The 17,801-nt window shown below is 45.1% G+C and overlaps 1 protein-coding gene across 1 annotated transcript in view; it reads left to right on the top strand.

Moving 5' to 3' along the window:
* Positions 1-17,801, top strand: part of LOC115094623 (teneurin-1-like) — a 78,924-nt gene that overhangs the window by 42,255 nt on the left and 18,868 nt on the right. Inside the window, exon 3 of the mRNA XM_029607877.1 lies at positions 15,538-15,925. Within this exon, the coding sequence (XP_029463737.1) occupies positions 15,538-15,925 (388 nt within the window). The remainder of the gene's footprint in view (positions 1-15,537; positions 15,926-17,801) is intronic.

Here is a 17,801-nt window from a genome sequence, read left to right as displayed (position 1 = left end):
CTATCATCCACAGGGCCAAAATGGTGAGACAGACGTTGAAATGCTAAGAGAAATTAGGAAAGCTAACTAAACTGGTACTGCAGTAATAATGGTAGATTTCTATTACCCCGATATTGACTTGGTAAGTGAAAAATCAGGGCATGCTAAAGAGATACATTTCCTGGATGGAATAAAAGACAGTTTTATGGAGCAATTGGTACAGGAATCAACAAGAGAGGGAGCAATTTTAGATCTAATTCTTAGTAGAACGCAGGATTTGGTAGAGAGGTGTAACGGTAGTGGGGCCACTTGGCAATAGTGATCATAATATGATCAAATTTGAATTAATGACTGGAAGGGGGACAGTAAGTAAATCCACAGCTCTAGCACTAAACTTTCAAAAGGGAACCTTTGAGAAAATGAGAAAAATAGAAAAAAAATGAAAGGTGCAGTTACAAAGGTAAAAAGTGTGCAACAGGCGTGGTCATTATTAAAAAAATACCATCCCAGAAGCACAGACCAGATGTATTCCATGCATTAAGAAAGGTGGAAGGAAGCAAAACGAGTATCAGCATGGTTAAAAAGTGAGGTGAAAGAGGCTATTTTAGCCAAAAGATCTTCATTCAAAAATTGGAAGAAGGATCCATCAGAAGAAAATAGGATAAAGCATAAGCATTGGCAAGTTAAATGTCAGACATTGATAAAGACAGACTAAGAGAGAGTTTGAAAAGAAGTTGGCCATAGAGGCAAAAACTCACAATAACAACTTTTTTAGATATATCCAAAGCAGAAAGCCTGCAAGGGAGTCAGTTGGACATTTGGATGATCAAGGCGTTAAAGGGGCATTTAGAGAAGATATGGCCATCACAGAAAGATTAAGCAATTTCTTTTCTTTGGTGATTACTGAAGAGGATGTTGGAGAGATACCCGTTCCGGAGAAGGTTTTCATGGGTGATGATTCAGATCAACTGAACCAAATCACGGTGAACCTGGACGATGTGGTAGGCCTGATTGACAAACTGAGGAGTAGTAAAACACTTGGACTGGATGGTATACACCCCAGGGCTCTGAAAGAACTAAAATATGAAATTTCAGACCTATTTCAAATAATTTGTAACCTATCATTAAAATCATCCAATGTACCTGAAGACTGGAAGATGGCCAATGTAGCCCCTATATTTAAAAAGGGATCCAAGGGTGATCCAGGAAATTATTGACCAGTGAGCCTGACTTCAGTACCGGGATAAATCATGGAAACTGTTATAAAGTATAAAATCACAAAACATTTAGACATAGTTTGATGGGACACAGCCAACATGGATTTACCCAAGGGAAATCTTGCCTCACAAATCTCCTACATTTTTTTGAAAGGCTGAATAAACATGTGGACAAAGGTGAACCAGTAGATGTGGTGTATTAGAATTTTCAGAAGGCGTTTGACAAAGTCCCACATGCGAAGCTTCTAAGAAAATTAAAAAGTCATGGGATAGGAGGCAATGTCCTTTTGTGTATTGCAAGTTGGTTAAAAGACAGGAAACGGAGAATAGGATTAAACTGTCAGATTTCACAGTGGAAAAAGAAAAACAGTGGAGTGCTTCAGATCTGTACTTTGACCAGTGATTTTTAATATATTTATAAATGATCTGGAAAGGGGTATGACGAGTGAGGTGATCAAATTTGCGGATGACACTAAATTATGCAGAGTAGTTAAATCTCAAGAGGATTGTGATGGATTGCAGGAAGACTTTGCAAGACTGGAAGATTGGGCTTCCAGATGGCAGATGAAATTTAATGTGGACAAGTGCAAAATGATGCATATAGGGAAAAATAACCCTTGCTGTAGTTACAAAATGTTAGGTTCTATCTTAGGAGTTACCACCCAGGAAAGAGATCTAGCATCATAGTGGATAATACATTGAAACTGTCAGCTCAGTGTGCTGTGGTGATCAAAAAAGCAAGTAGAATGTTAGGAATTATTAGGAAGGGAATGGCAAATAAAATTATGTCATAATGCCTCTGTATCGCTCCACGGTGAGACTGTGCCTTGAATACTTTGTGCAGTTCTGGTCTCCGCATCTTAAAAAGGACATAGCTGCACTAGAGAAAGTGCAGAGAAGGGCAACCAAAATGATAAGGGGCATGGAACGGCTGCCTATGAGAAAAGGCTAGGGCTTTTCAGTTTGGAGAAGAGACGATTGAGGGGGGTTATGATAGAAGTCTACAAAATCATGATAGGACTTGAATAAGTTAATGTAAATCGGTTGTTTACTCTCTCAGATAATAGAAGCACCAAGGGGAACTCCATGAAGTTAGCAAGTAGCTCATTTAAAACAAATCAAAGAAAATTCTTTTTCACTCAGCTCATAGTTAATCTCTGGAATTCGTCGCCAGAGGATGTAGTTACAGCAGTTAGTGTAACTGGGTTTAAAAAAGGTTTCGATAAGTTCCTAAAGGAAAAATTCATAAACTGCTATTATGGTAATTGATAAGCAATAGTAGCTTGTGTTCCTGAACATACGCAGATCAGTCCATAAAAGTGAGATGTCTATCCCTACCAGCAGGTGGAGTCAGAGAACAATTAGAACTTTGGGCACTGCTAGATAACGAGAGTGCCACCTGCAGTCACTCAGTATATCTCTGACTCCAGCGGGTGGCACAGATGCACACCTGCAGTCTTTAGTTATATTTTTTATTTAGTTAATTTGAATTTAATTTTTGGGTTTACGGTTGCTTCATAAGAACATAAGAAATTGCCATGCTGGGTCAGACCAAGGGTCCATCAAGCCCAGCATCCTGTTTCCAACAGAGGCCAAACCAGGCCACAAGAGCCTGGCAATTATCCAAACACTAAGAAGATCCCATACTACTGATGCAATTAATAGCAGTGGCTATTCCCTAAGTAAACTTGATTAATAGCCATTAATGGACTTCTCCTCCAAGAACTTATCCAAACCTTTTTTGAACCCAGCTACACTAACTGCACTAACCACATCCTCTGGCAACAAATTCCAGAGCTTTATTGTGCGTTGAGTGAAAAAGAATTTTCTCCGATTAGTCTTAAATGTGCTACTTGCTAACTTCATGGAATGCCCCCTAGTCCTTCTATTATTCAAAAGTGTAAATAACCGAGTCACATCTACTCGTTCAAGACCTCTCATGACCTTAAAGACCTCTATTATATCCCCCCTCAGCCGTCTCTTCTCCAAGCTGAACAGCCCTAACCTCTTCAGCCTTTCTTCATAGGGGAGCTGTTCCATCCCCTTTATCATGTTGGTTGCCCTTCTCTGTACCTTCTCCATTGCAACTATATCCTTTTTGAGATGCAGTGACCAGAACTGTACACAGTATTCAAGGTGTGGTCTCACCATGGAGTGATATAGAGGCATTATGACATTTTCCATTTTATTAACCATTCCCTTCCTAATAATTCCTAACATTCTGTTTGCTTTTTTGACTGCTGCAGCACACTGAGCCAATGATTTTAACGTATTATCCACTATGATGCCTAGATCTTTTTCCTGGGTGGTAGCTCCTAATATGGAACCTAACATCGTGTAACTACAGCAAGGGTTATTTTTCCCTATATGCAACACCTTGCACTTGTCCACATTAAACTTCATCTGCCATTTGGATGCCCAATCTTCCAGTCTTGCAAGGTCCTCCTGTAATGTATCACGGTCTGCTTGTGATTTAACTACTCTGAATAATTTTGTATCATCCGAAAATTTGATAACCTCACTCGTCGTATTCCTTTCCAGATCATTTATATATATATTTAAAAGCACCGGTCCAAGTACAGATCCCTGAGGCACTCCACTGTTTACCCTTTTCCACTGAGAAAATTGACCATTTAATCCTACTCTCTGTTTCCTGTCTTTTAATCAGTTTGTAATCCACGAAAGGACATCGCCTCCTATCCCATGACTTTTTAGTTTTCGTAGAAGCCTCTCATGAGGGACTTTGTCAAACGCCTTCTGAAAATCCAAATACACTACATCTACCGGTTCACCTTTATCCACATGTTTATTAACCCCTTCAAAAAAAATAAAGCAGATTTGTTAGGCAAGACTTCCCTTGGGTAAATCCGTGTTGACTGTGTTCCATTAAATCATGTCTTTCTATATGCTCTACGATTTTGATCTTGAGAATAGTTTCCACTATTTTTCCCGGCACTGATAGGGAGGATCAAACCCCCGCCAAGTTGATCCTCCCTATCATTGTGATATAATTTGTACCCTGATATTGCACTGTCCCATTGTTCATCCTCCTTCCACCCAGTTTCTGTGATGCCAATTATGTCAATCTCATCATTTGCTGCTGAGAGAGAGAGAGAGAGAGAGAGAGAGAGAGAGAGAGAGAGAGAGAGAGAGAGAGAGAGAGAGAGAGAGAGAGAGAGAGAGAGAGAGAGAGAGCACCTTACTATAGTGCCTATGCCTTAGACAGGTATTTTAATCCCTATGGGAGGGCCACCTACTAACTCGGGGTGGGGATTAGGTATGAGCGTCGGGGGTTGGGGGCCACTTTCACATTCCACATGAGACCTACGGAAAGAACAGTGGTCTCTAGTGAAGATTTGCTGGCCGTCGGAGTGAGGAAACTCACTCCAAGAGGAGATTTGGGCAACGTTCTCTCCACCTAGCTTGCTGGACACTCTACCTGGGCAACAACAAGCTAGGTGGAGAGAATGTAGCCCAAATCTCCTCTTGGAGTGAGATAGTAGGTGGCCCTCCCATAGGGATTAAAATACCTGTCTAGGGCATAGGCACTATAGTAAGGTTCTCTCTCTCTCTCTCTCTCTCTCTCTCTCTCTCTCTCTCTCTCTCTCGGAACTATCGTGGACCGCAATAACCCTTTACTGGCCCAGTCCGTAACGCAAATTTGAGGGTTGTAGTTAGCAGCCGCGCTAACACTGTGGCTGTTTCGCCGCACACGATAAACTGGTTCCCGCTTTACATATGCTCCGCCCCCTGAATACCAAATTACTAATTTGCATTCGCAAATCGCGTTAACCTGCTTGGAAAATGAGGCCCTAAATCTCCCATCTTACTTCTTAGAATTGGCATACAGACATTTCAAAGTGTGTTTTTTATTTGTTTGTTTTAACAACCTGCTTTTCAGTTGTTTGGGATAATTCGGAAATCATTAGCTTTGGTGATTTTTTACATATAGGCATATGGACTATGTTTGCTTTTAATTGAACCTCTCTGTTGGGATGCCCTAACTCTCCTGTTTCATTAGTATCCTTCAAGGGTACATTTCTCAGAACCATACACTGCTGAGTGACTGTCGGCTTTCCCCCTTGTTCTAGTTTAAAAGCTGCTCTATCTCCTTTTTGAAAGTTAGTGCCAGCAGCTTGGTTCCACTCTGGTTAAGGTGGAGCCCATCCTTTCGGAAAAGTCTCCCCTTTCCCCAAAAGTTTCCCCAGTTCCTTACAAAGCTGAATCCCTCTTCCCTGCACCATTGTCTCATCAACGCATTGAAACTCTGGAGCTCTGCCTGCCTCTGGGGACCTGCACGCGGAACAGAAAGCATTTCAGAGAATGCCACCCTGGAGGTTCTGGATTTTAGCTTCCTACTTAAAATCCTAAATTTGGCTTCCAGAACCTCTCTCCCACATTTTCCTATGTCGTTGGTGCCCACATGTACCACAACAGCCGGCTCTACCCCAGCACTGTCTATAATCCTATCTAGGTGACGCGTGAGGTCTGCCACCTTCGCACCAGGCAGGCAAGTTACCAGGCGGCCCTCACGTCCACCAGCCACCTCCACCAGCCACGTCCACCAGCCACCTCCATCTACATTTCTAATAATCAAATCACCAACTATGATAGCCGGCCTAACCCTTCCCTCCTGGGCAGTAGCCCTGGGAGACTTGTCCTCAGTGCAAGAGGACAATACATCACCTGGAGAGCAGGTCCTTGCTACAGGATCGCTTCCTGCTACACCAGGGTGATGTTCTCCTACTGAGACATTTCTGATCCAAGGCAGCAATAGGGCTGCCAGACTGGATTTGGGACTTGGCTACTATGTCCCTGAAGGTCTCATCAATGTACCTCTCTGTCTCCCTCAGCTCCTCCAAGTCTGCTACTCTAGCCTCTAGAGATCGGACTCGTTCCCTGAGAGCCAGGAGCACTTTGCACCGAGTGCACACATACAATCTCTCACTGGCGGGTAAAAAATCATACATGTGACACTCAATGAAAAAGACTGGAAAGCCCCCCTCTTGCTGCTGGACTGCTGCCTTCATCTTAGTTTTATTCAGTTCCTAGTTAAGTTTAGGATACTAAGGGAGTTGGAATGAGAGTAGTTTAAATATACAGGTGAATTTACTAATTAATCAGCTAGTGTCCTACAAGGGGATGATTAAACTTTCAATAAGGGCTGGTACAATAGAATGATTTAGATAAGACCCTGATTGATTTTTAATGAGAAAGTGTCTCGTGCCTAAAAATCAAGGGTTGAGTGGGTGGGAAAGACAGACACTAGAATTAACTATCTCTGGCTTGCTTATTACCTCAGACACACACAAACTCTAAAGAATATATCCCTTAATTTCACCTTTCACCAAACTTTTATAAGCCCAAAATTTTCTGAAAGCTATACTTACCAATCCTCTTTAACCACCATTAAATTAATCTTCACCCAGTTAATGGAAGGGTTTGAGATTCGGCACGCACTTCCGGTCCTCCTCTACTGCAAAGGGGGCAGGGCCTCTGGAAAATGGGGTTATGGCCGTCAATCCCATGGCGCTTGCGGTGACTTCTGGACTCCTCTCCCGGGGGATGCTGGGAGAAGTATGCAGATGAGCCTTCCGGTCCTCCTCTACTGCAAAGGGGGCAGGGCCTCTGGAAGCTGGGGCTATGGCCATCAATCCCTGGATCGCTTGCGGTGACTTCTGGACTCCTCTCACGGGGGATGTTGGGAGCAGTATGCAGATGAGCCTTCCAGTCCTCTTCTACTGCAAAGGGGGCGGGGCTTCTGGAAGCTGGGGCTATGGCCGTCAATCCCTGGATCGCTTGCGGTGACTTCTGGACTCCTCTCCCGGGGGATGCTGGGAGCAGTATGCAGATGAACCTAACACCTTCCTGAGGTGTTAGGCACCTTTGTGGGCCATCCCTCAGTAGAAGCCGGGAGTCCGGGGAATTGGATATTCCTGTCAGGGTTCCGCCCGCCACATTTCTGTGTCTGATGACCAGGGGCTCCTGGCTACTCACCACCGTCTCTGCTACAGCTGCTCCCTTGTCTCCTGCAACAGCTTTTCTCTGTTTCTTGGTAAAGTTTATTTTAAAAAAAAAAAGCTGTTTTCACTGCGGTTGACTGACAGTCTTCAGTGCTGAGATAAGAAGAGGTGCAGGAGGGACCGGGTCTTTTAAGGCCGGCCGGAGAAGCTGTCAGCAGTGTTCCCCTCAGCTCCCAGGGCTCCGAGTCGTTTTCTGAGGGCAAGGGTGAGTTTTTCTCCGTGTGCCTCGTTTACTCGCCGCTTCCCTGCTGGGGGCCTTGCGATTTCACTATAGAGGGGCTTCTTTCCCACGGCACAGCTGCCCACATTTTTTTTCTCCTCAGCCAGTAGTCTCTTAGCTCGCAGCACGAAAATTTTGTTTTTCTGATCCTGCCTGACTGAAATTTTCTCCGCATCGTGGCTCCGAGCGTTTCTTTTTTTTATCCGTGCCCTTTTCTATTTCACTTCAGATTATCGGCACGCTGCTGTGGATGGGACCGAAAACAGAATCGCAGGCCTGCTGCGCGTGTCGGTCTCGCGTCCAGGCGTTAGATGCAGCCTCCTTATGCACAGTGTGTTCCCCGGGGTTAGAGGGCTCTTCAGGGCTTCTTGCCTCCTCCCTTGGGGAGGGAATGTCTGTCTCGCCTTCGGCTTCGCAGAAAGAGGATTCTCCACCTGTTCTAGCCCTGGTAAGGGAAGACCTCACCGGGGGAACTGATGATATCACTCCAGCCAACTCTCCAGTGGAGGAGGGGGACCCGGAGGGTTTTCCCCCAGAATTTGTCCTCCTTATGCACCAGGCTTTCCTGGCAAGGAAACACTCAGCGGTAAAGCAGCCCAGACTCCTGTGGACCCACCTGTGAAAAGAGGTCGGGTTACGGACCCTTGTCAGTGCCTCCCTGATCAGGCACACCCCACAAGGGATTCTTCCTAGGGTACGCGAGATCCGATCCCAGGGTCTGGGGCGACGCCGGCTTCTGGGGTAGTAGGGGCGGCAGACCCGGATCCGCGGCTGGATCCGGTTGATGTGGATACTGATGATCCGGATGAGCTCGATGATCCTCCTGCGGAGGGGGATGACCCCAGCGTGGTACTTTTGTTCAAGCGGGATGAGTTAAGACCCCTTATTCCCCAGGTCCTTGAAGTTCTGGAACTTAAGGTTTCTCAAGAAGAGTCTGACAATGAGGGCGTCATTCCAGTCCTCGACGGCATTAGGGGGTCCCACAACATCTTTTCCTCTGCCTAAGAAGGTTCGCAAACTAGTGACCCGGGAGTGGGAGACTCCGGATTCCAAGTGGACAGAGCAATGGCGAAACTGTACCCGCTATCGTCTGATGTTTTGGATTTACTGAAGATTCCGAAGGTGGACACCACTGTCTCGGCAGTCACGAAAAAGACCACTATCCTGGTTGCTGGGGCGACTGCCCTTAAGGATATGCAGGACCGCAAGCTGGAGATCCAGTTGAAGCAAGCATTTGAGGTTGCAGCGCTAAGCCTTCGGGCGGCGGTTTGCACTAGCCTCATGCAGAGGGCCTGTCTGTGTTGGGTCCAGGAGTCGGCTGCCGGGGCCGGTATGGGCGCCAGTGGGGTTCTGCAGTCCGCCCACCTAGAAGCAGGCATCGCTTATGTTGCAGATGCTTTGAATGATCTGGTGAGGACCTCGGCAAGAAGTATGGTGTCCTTGGTGTCAGTGCAGCATCTCCTCTGGCTGCAAAATTGGGTGGTGGATTTGTCCTCCAAGTCCCAGCTTTGTAATCTCCCCTTTAAGGGCAAGCTCCTGTTTGGGGAGGATCTGGATCAGCTGGTAAAGCTGCTTGCCAAATCCAAGGGCAATCGGTTGCCAGAAGATAAAAGATCTTCTAAGAAAGTCTTCCCTCCTCGAGCTAGGTTTTGGGACTCTTGCCGCTTCAGAGCGGATAGATACTCCGCACCTCCTGCTTCTAAACCTGCTTTGGGGCACCAGTAGTCCTTTCGAAGGGGTTGCCGGCCTGGAAGAGATTCGGGACATCTTGGTGCAGGAGGTAATAAAAAGCTCCAATGAAGCCACGAGCACCCACTCCATCGTCGAAGCTGTCGGAGGCAGATTATCCAACTTTTACACGGAATGGGCAAGAATTACATCAGACCGCTGGGTCTTAGAAGTGATCAAAGAAGGGTATGCATTGGAGTTCTCGCGCCCGGTCCAGGAGGTTCTTGTGGAGTCCCGAGTGACCTCAAGTGTAAAGCAAGAGGCGGTCCGGGTGACTCTACAACGACTTCTCGAGCTCAAAGCTATTGTCCCAGTTCCGGAGGCTCAACAGGGACGAGGTCGATACTCCGTGTACTTTGTGGTCCCCAAGGAGGGCACGTTTTGGTCCATCCTCAATCTGCAGAAGGTGAACCATTGCCTTCGGGTTCCTCGCTTTCGTATGGAAACCCTGAGGACAGTGATGGCTGCGGTTTGAAAAGGGGAATTTCTTGCTTCTCTGGACCTCACGGAGGCATATTTACACATTCCAATCCGGCTAAATCACCAGAGGTTTCTGCGGTTCAAGGTCTTGGGATGACACTTCCAATTTTGAGCCCTCCCATTTGGTCTCGCAACAGCTCGTCGCACGTTCACCAAGGTGATGGTGGTGGTGGCGGCCTTCCTTTGTCAGGAGGTCCACCCGTACCTGGACGACTGGTTGATTCGCGTGAAGTCTCGGGAGGACTGCGAGAGCTCAGTGCACATGGTGATTTTCACATTGCAATCCCTAGGTTGGGTAATCAATGTGCAGAAGAGTCACTTGGAACCCACTCAGAAGTTGATTTATCTCAGAGCACAATTCGATACCTTGCTGGGCAAAGTGTTTCTAGTGGCGGACCAAATAGGGAAGTTGCAGGAACAAATACATTCCCTTCTTTGAAGGAACAATCCCACAGTGTGGCATCATCTTCAGGCCTGGGCTCCATGGCTTCAAACTTGGACTTGGTTCCTTGGGCGTTTGCTCACTTAAGACCTTTACAGCGTGCACTTTTGTCTTGCTAGAGCCCGGTGTCGGAGTAATTCCATCTACCAATGCCTCTACTTCTGGAATCCAGAGCCAGTCTGTCATAGTGGCTGTCACTGAACAATCTGGAATGGGGGGTGAATTTGGACACTCCGAATTGGCTGTTAATCTCCATCGATGCCAGCCTCTCAGGTTGGGGGGTGGCGTGTACAGACAGGTCTGCCCAAGGGCTCTGGTCAACGATGAAAAGATCCTGGTTCATAAACCGGCTCAAGAACAAGGCTATACGTCTGGCCCTGCGGGCGTTTCTTCCCTGGATCCAGGGCAGAATGGTGCGAGTCTTCTCAGACAATGTGACAACGGTGGCGTATATCAATCAGCAAGGCAGGACTCGAAGTCCCGCTGTAGCACTGGAGGCACGTCTTCTGTTCATCTGGGCGGAGCGCCATCTCGAGGGCTTTGCCACATCCCATGTCATGGGAGTAGAGAATGTGCAAGCCGATTATCTCAGCCGTCAGCAACTAGACCCAGGAGAATGGGAACTATCTCTCGAGGCGTGGAATCTCATTTGCGCCAGATGGGAACTCCTCAGCTGGATCTGATGGCAACGCAGGCGAATGCAAAAACAGTTCGTTTTTTCAGCCGTCGCTGAGAACAGGGCTCGGTGGGCATAGATGCTCTCGTGTGTCCTTGGCCCACAGGGATTCTTCTGTATGCCTTCCCGCCCTGGCCCCTCATAGCTCAGCTTCTCTGTTGCATAGAGCAGCACCCGGGAAGGGTGATTCTGGTGGCGCCAGAGTGGCCACATCGTCCGTGGTTCGCGGATCTGGTATGCTTGGCTCTAGAGGGTCCACTTCAGCTGGCTCATCTAATGCATCTGCTCTGTCAGGGGCCCATATTTTTGGATCGGGAGGATCGCTTCTCTCTCACGGCTTGGCTTTTGAGAGGCGATGTTTACACTTGAGAGGTTATTCAGAACAAGTCATTTCCACCCTCCTACAGTCGAGACGTCCAGTCACCTCTATGGCCTATATCAGAGTTTGGAAGCTTTTTGAGACATGGTGTCATCAGCGTTCCTGCGACCGTTTAGCGGTGCATGTTCCTCGGGTGCTTGACTTTCTGCAACAGGGCCTCGCTAAGGGCTTGGTGTTCAATTCCCTTCGTGTACAAGTTGCAGCTCTAGGTGCCTTGCGGGGAAACTTTGACGGCTGTTCGCTAGCAGCGCATCTGGATATTGCTCGGTTTCTTAAGGGGGTCAAACATTTGCGCCCTCCCATCCGTTCAGTGTGTCCGGATTGGAGTTTGAATTTAGTCCTGCGAGTTCTATGTGGCGCTCCTTTCAAGCCTCTTCGTGGAGTTTCCCTGAAAGATCTGACTTTGAAAACGGTGTTTTTGGTGGCCATTTGCTCGGCTCGTTGGATCTCAGAGTTGCAGGTGCTGTCTTGTCGGGATTCTTTTCTTTGGATTTACGATGATCGGGTATCGTTACATACAGTTCCGTCCTTTGTCCCTAAAGTGGTTTCAGCCTTTCACGTCAATCAAACTGTGGAGCTTCCGGGTTTCCCTAACAGAGACCTTCAACTTTTGGATGTGCGGCGCGCCTTATTGCATTATCTGGAGGTTACCAATGACTTCAGATGTTCTGATCATTTGTTCGTTCTCTTTGGTGGCCCAAAGAAGGGGGACAAAGCGTCAAAAGTGACTATATCTCGCTGGATTAAGGAAGCCATTTGTGCGGCATACATAGCCCAAGAGCGTCAGGTGCCTTTGGGTCTCAGAGCTCATTCCACTAGGGCTACTTCCTGGGCAGAGTGTCATTTACTGTCGCCTCAGGAGATCTGTAGGGCGGCCGTGTGGTCGTCTATTCACACTTTTACGAAACATTACCAATTGGACGTTAAGGCTTCTGATGAACCGTCCTTCGGGGAGAGTGTGCTTCATGCAGGTCTTTCGGGTTCCCGCCCAGTGTAGGGTGGCTTGGGTACATCCCACTTTTCTGGACTGATCTGGGTATGTTCAGGAAATGAAAATTGGTTCTTACCTGTTAATTTTCGTTCCTGTAATACCACAGATCAGTCCAGTGGCCCACCCCTTTCTTCAGGTACTGAAAGACTGTCTTGTTCAGAACCTGCTTAAGTTTTTTATTGTTGAAGCTCCTTTTTTGCAGACATGATTCATGGAGCAGTTTTTAGCAGTTGTTCAGTCTGGTTTTTGCCAGCGTCAAAGTGCTAGTCCGGAAATTTGGTTGGGTGCTACCCTTCATTATTTAGTTCTGTTAGCATAGGCTTGGGTACAAGTCAATACTGAGTGACTGCAGGTGGCACTCTCGTTATGTAGCAGTGCCCAAATTTCTAATTGTTCTCTGACTCTACCTGCTGGTAGGGATACACAATCCACTTTTCTGGACTGATCTGTGGTATTACAGGAACGAAAATTAGCAGGTAAGAACCAATTTTCATATCAATCTAATGTTTGGGTACTTGCCAGGTACTTGTGGCTTGGATTGGTCACTATTGGAAACAGAATACTGGGCTTGATGGACCCTTGGGCTGACCCAGTATGGCATTTCTTATGTTCTTATGTAACGAAACCCAGTTTTCCTGATCAGCAAATTACAAAATAAAAATTTATGCTAAACCCCCTTTCTTGTAACTTTGTGGTTGCTTTAGAATCTTTCTAAGGTAAAAGTGTTTTAGAGTCACTGTGAAATACATTAATATGCCTCTGGGGGAAAAAAAAGCACCAATCTTGGCACGCAACTTTAAATGAAAGAATTTTAATTAAATATTACCTTAGTACTAAGTTGGTTCAAAAACTTTCATAAGGGTGATAATGAAAGTTCATTTCAACTGAAACTGGGTACTAGTTAATGCTAATTACTATCCTCCACTTTCATGATGAAATCCTGGCTTGCTACTTTTTTTTAAATAGTGATTCTTGATGTCTCATAGTCTACTAGTAATCTCCATGAGCAATGGGCAAAAATGTTGCCTTTTCTCCTTTTCATATATGTTTTAATGAAATGTAGTGTTGTCAAAATGTTAGGGGTTCAACCTAGAAAGGTCAATATTCAAATGCATTTATCCAAGCATTTATACAGAGTTTTGACTATCATTGGCACTTATCTGGATACATTTTATCCAGATAAATCATTATCTGACAAGTGAGAGGCATTTTAGCTTTCCAGGGCAGAGTTGAATTTTGCTAACTCAAGACATGGGCAAGAGCTGGTTAAGTAGCGATGGAAATTTAAAAAAAAAAAGCGAGTGGATCTACCGGCCCAATCACCCATCCAGTGAACAAATGATGGCCCTTTGCAGCTGATCCCGTCTCTCCTTAGCTCTCCCAAAATAGTTCAAAACATTGCAGGCCTGTAGGCCCAAAGAGCATCCCTACCCCCAACCGGAAGCCCACCTTCTAACCCAACCAAAACCCTCCTGCACCACCTGGAATTCCCCAATCCCTTTACCATAACCGGGAGCTCGAAACAATCATCCAACTCCCAGCTCATCCAGCGTTGCTTTAACTGCAATGTAATGCCTGTTAAGAATGCCAGCGGGCCTGCTCGGTTTGTTTTTCTTTTTTTAATTTCCATTGCTACTTAACCAGCTGTATTCTTTTAACATAGGTTAAAGTTATCCATGTACACGTACCCTGACAAGTTTGAAACCTAACTGGTGATATTCATGCATAGCCAGTTAGGTTTCAAAGTTACCCAGATAAATTTATTCAAAGATATTCAGCTGGACGTTTATCCCACCGAATATCACTCATTACTTATCTGGCTAACTGTAACTGGATAAGATATCCGTTTTACGTTCTTTTGAAAATTGACCTCAGAATATTTAACATTGGTTTATAGCTGTGAGGCAGCAGCTAAGATCGCATCATCCTAATAAGGAATTCCAGCCCTGGAATGCCACCAGCAGTTCTGGTTTCCAGGGTATCCACAATGAATATATATGGAGTAGATTTGCATGCACTGCCTCCATTGTAATACAAATATATTCTGAAAACCAGGCCCATTTGTGGCATTCCAGTTCCAGAGTTGTCTACCCTTCAGGGAGACTGTTCAGCCACTACTCAGTCTTGGTTGTATAACAGTGATGTTGTACCACAATTGTTCGCAAATGACAGTCTCGCCTAATGCACACCAAGAGTCCCTCTAAGGCTGTTCTGTTTTTCTTCAGCTGAATTGTAAATCAGTAGACTCATAACATTTTTAAAAATGAATCTCATTAAAAATACATCTTTGCTTTAGGGATTTGAAGATCTGTAAAAAAAAAAAAAAAAGACAGAACTTTGCTCACGCTGCATAAAATTGCATAAAGTAGGTTAGAAATATGTGTATGTCACTAATTCAGAATTTGTATTCTCAAGGTTTAAACCTCAAATGGTAAGACAAACAAATGACTTCTGTTACAAAAAGCTGTAAAGGTGTCAGGTAATGCTTGCTCTCAGGAATAAAGCAGTGAATTTTGTGGTTAGTATGTTTTTTTAAGTGATTTTGCCCCCATTAGGCATTTGTATGATGTGCATTAGAGGAAAAGAAAATACTTTTCTAAGACTTCAATAATTTATTTTTTCACTGTGAATTTCCCCAGCCTGTGATGTGAGGCAACTCAAAAATTGTGGAGTTTGATAGGATAAATTACCTAAAATTGTGATGTGATAGCACAGAAAATATCTTTGGGCAAAACTACTCACGTGTGGTCTGAATATGGCATTACTGCTTTCCTCACTATGGGCCAAATTTTAAAAGGTGCACGCGGGCGTAGATTTGTTCGCGCAACCCGGTGCGAACAAATCTACGCCCGATTTTATAACATGGGCGCGCAAGCGGCCTCGGAGGGAAGTTTCCTTCTGCCTCCTCCCACCTTCCCCTACCTAACCCACCCCCCAGTCCTGCCTAGAACCCCCCCCCCCCTTACCTGTGTCGGGTAAGTTGCGCCTGCCTTCTGGCAGGCGTAGCTTACGCGCACCAGCCGACGGCCGGCCCGCGATCCCGGGTACAGCAGCAAATGGCCGCTATGCCTGGAGGCTCCGACCATGCCCCGCCCCACCCTGCCCCCACCCTGCCCCTTTTTGCAAGCCCCGGAACATACGCGCGTCCCGGGGCTTGCTCGGCGCGCGCGGGGCAGATTTTCTTGGGTTACGCGTGTATATTACGCGCGTAGCCTTTGAAAATCTGCCCCTATAGCTTTTTACATTTCATATGCAGTCTTAAATATATATCCTTACGTAAATCAAATGAAAATTTTCAGAAAACAATTGAAATCATTCTGTTTTACACTTTTTAAAATTATATATATATTAGTCTCTTTAATATAAAAAAAGCAATTACTTAGTGCCATTGTTTTCTTTTAGTCAGTGAATCTTCTCTTGGACAGCCAGCGTCGCTACATTTTTGAATACGACCACTCAGACTACCTGTCCTCAGTCACCATGCCCAACATGATGCGCCATGGCTTGCAAACAATGCTCTCGGTGGGCTATTATCGCAACATCTACAGTCCCCCAGACAGCGGGTCCTCTTTCATCCAGGATTTCAGTGAAGACGGGCGCCTGCTGCAAACGCTTTATCTTGGAACAGGGCGCAGGGTCCTTTACAAATACACCAAACAGTCGCGATTGTCGGAGATCCTGTATGACACTACTCAAGTGACATTTACCTATGAAGAATCTTCTGGAGTTATCAAAACAATACACTTAATGCATGATGGATTTGTATGTACCATCAGATACAGGCAAACAGGTTTGTTACAAATATGCATAGGATGCAGATCGTTAATCTTCCCAAATATGTCTTTATATATTTCCTTTATATTGTACAGCAATAAAATGAATCTTTATAATTCAGACATTTTGCACTGATGATATGTAATCATATACCTATGCCTTATGAACTGCAAAAAGGCCACTTGACTAATCAGGTTGATCATTCCATAGTGGGAAAACAAAAAAAGCTGAAATGCTTGGCTGAAGCAGAGTAGACCCAGGAACAACATTAGGAAGGATTTCTTCAGAGAATGAGTTGTAGATACATTTATTTATATTTATTTATTTATTTTTAATTTTTATATACCGGAATTCCTGTATGCAATACAAATCAATCCGGTTTACATGTAACAAAAAGGTTGCCCTGGTCTGGGAGGTTAGACCGGGGTTTTTTACATAGAACATTGAACAATAACAATCAACCAATGAACATTAACATTAACATTATTACAAGGAACAATGAGAGTATCAATAATATTTAACAAATAATAAATAACCTTGTTCGTGTTTTGAATGGTATGTGTGTGTTCCCCTTTTTACAATGGACTTTAGTAGCGTATATCGACTGCAGTAAACGGTTATATAATATGTCCTCTATTAAATGACTGTTAAATAGGCATTGCGACTAAGCAAGTACATGTAAGAAATTACGTGTAAGAAATTAAGTGTCAAGCAATTCGTGACACCCTACAATGGTTGGATCTGAAAGTCAGGAGGAGGTGCTTATTTACACTCTGGGAATTGGAATGCTTGCCTGAAGAGCCAGGTTTTTAACCTTTTTTTGAATTCTGGTAGATTGGGTTCGAGTCGTAGGTCTGGTGGGAGCGCATTCCATTGGTGTGGTCCTGCAGTGGAGAGAGCTCTTTTTCTTAGTGTTGATTTGGCAGGAGCTGCGACTAATGTGCCTTTGTAGGCGTTTCTGATGGGTCTAGAAGATAAGTGTGGCCGAAGTTGAATTTGTAGAGATATAGGTGCGTCGTTATGGATTGCTTTGTGAATGATGGTTAAGGTTTTATAAAGGATTCTCTGTTTAATGGGTAGCCAGTGGAGGTTGCTCAAGATGGGGGTAATATGGTTTCTTCTGTTAGTGTTAGTTAGGATTCTGGCTGCGGCATTTTGTACCATCTGTAGGGGTTTGATGCTGTTAGAGGGGAGGCCAAGTAAGATTGAGTTGCAGTAATCAAGTTTCGAAAAAATAATGGATTGAAGAACGAGGCGAAAGTCATTGAAGTGAAGGAGTGGCTTTAGTTTCTTTAGGACCTGTAGTTTAAAGAAGCAATCCCTGGTGGTTGTGTTAATGAATTTTTTTAGGTTAAGTTGGTTATCAAGCCATGCTCCTAGATTCCTGACGTCTGCAGAGAGCTCCATGTTTTGTGCCAGGCTGGGTACGTGGGTGTTTGGTTTGTGGGAAATCAGTAGCAACTCTGTTTTGCTGGAGTTTAGAATCAGGTTCAGGCTGGAGAGTAGATGTTTAATTGGTTGAAGACAATTCTCCCAGTAGTCGAAGGTTTTTTGAATTGATTCTGTGATGGGGATGATGATCTGGATGTCATCTGCATAGAGGTAATGAGTAAGCTTGAGTTGTGATAGGAGATGGCAGAGTGGGAGGAGGTAAATGTTGAACAGGGTGGGAGAGAGGGATGAACCTTGTGGTACACCTTGGTCTGATAGGATGGGGTCAGATTCCTTGTTGTTAATTCTGACCTTGTAAAACCTGTTTGATAGGAACGATTTGAACCAACTGAGAGCTGTGCCTTTGATTCCTATGTTTGATAATTGTTCTAGTAGTTGTGAGTGATTTACCGTGTCGAACGCTGATGATAGGTCTAACAGGACCAGTAAGAATGACTATT

Source organism: Rhinatrema bivittatum, chromosome 6 (genome assembly GCF_901001135.1).
Source record: "Rhinatrema bivittatum chromosome 6, aRhiBiv1.1, whole genome shotgun sequence".
Classification (NCBI taxonomy): Eukaryota; Metazoa; Chordata; class Amphibia; order Gymnophiona; family Rhinatrematidae; genus Rhinatrema; species Rhinatrema bivittatum.
The sequence above is the reverse complement of the archived record's forward strand: the minus strand, read 5'-3'. Positions and strand labels throughout refer to the sequence as shown.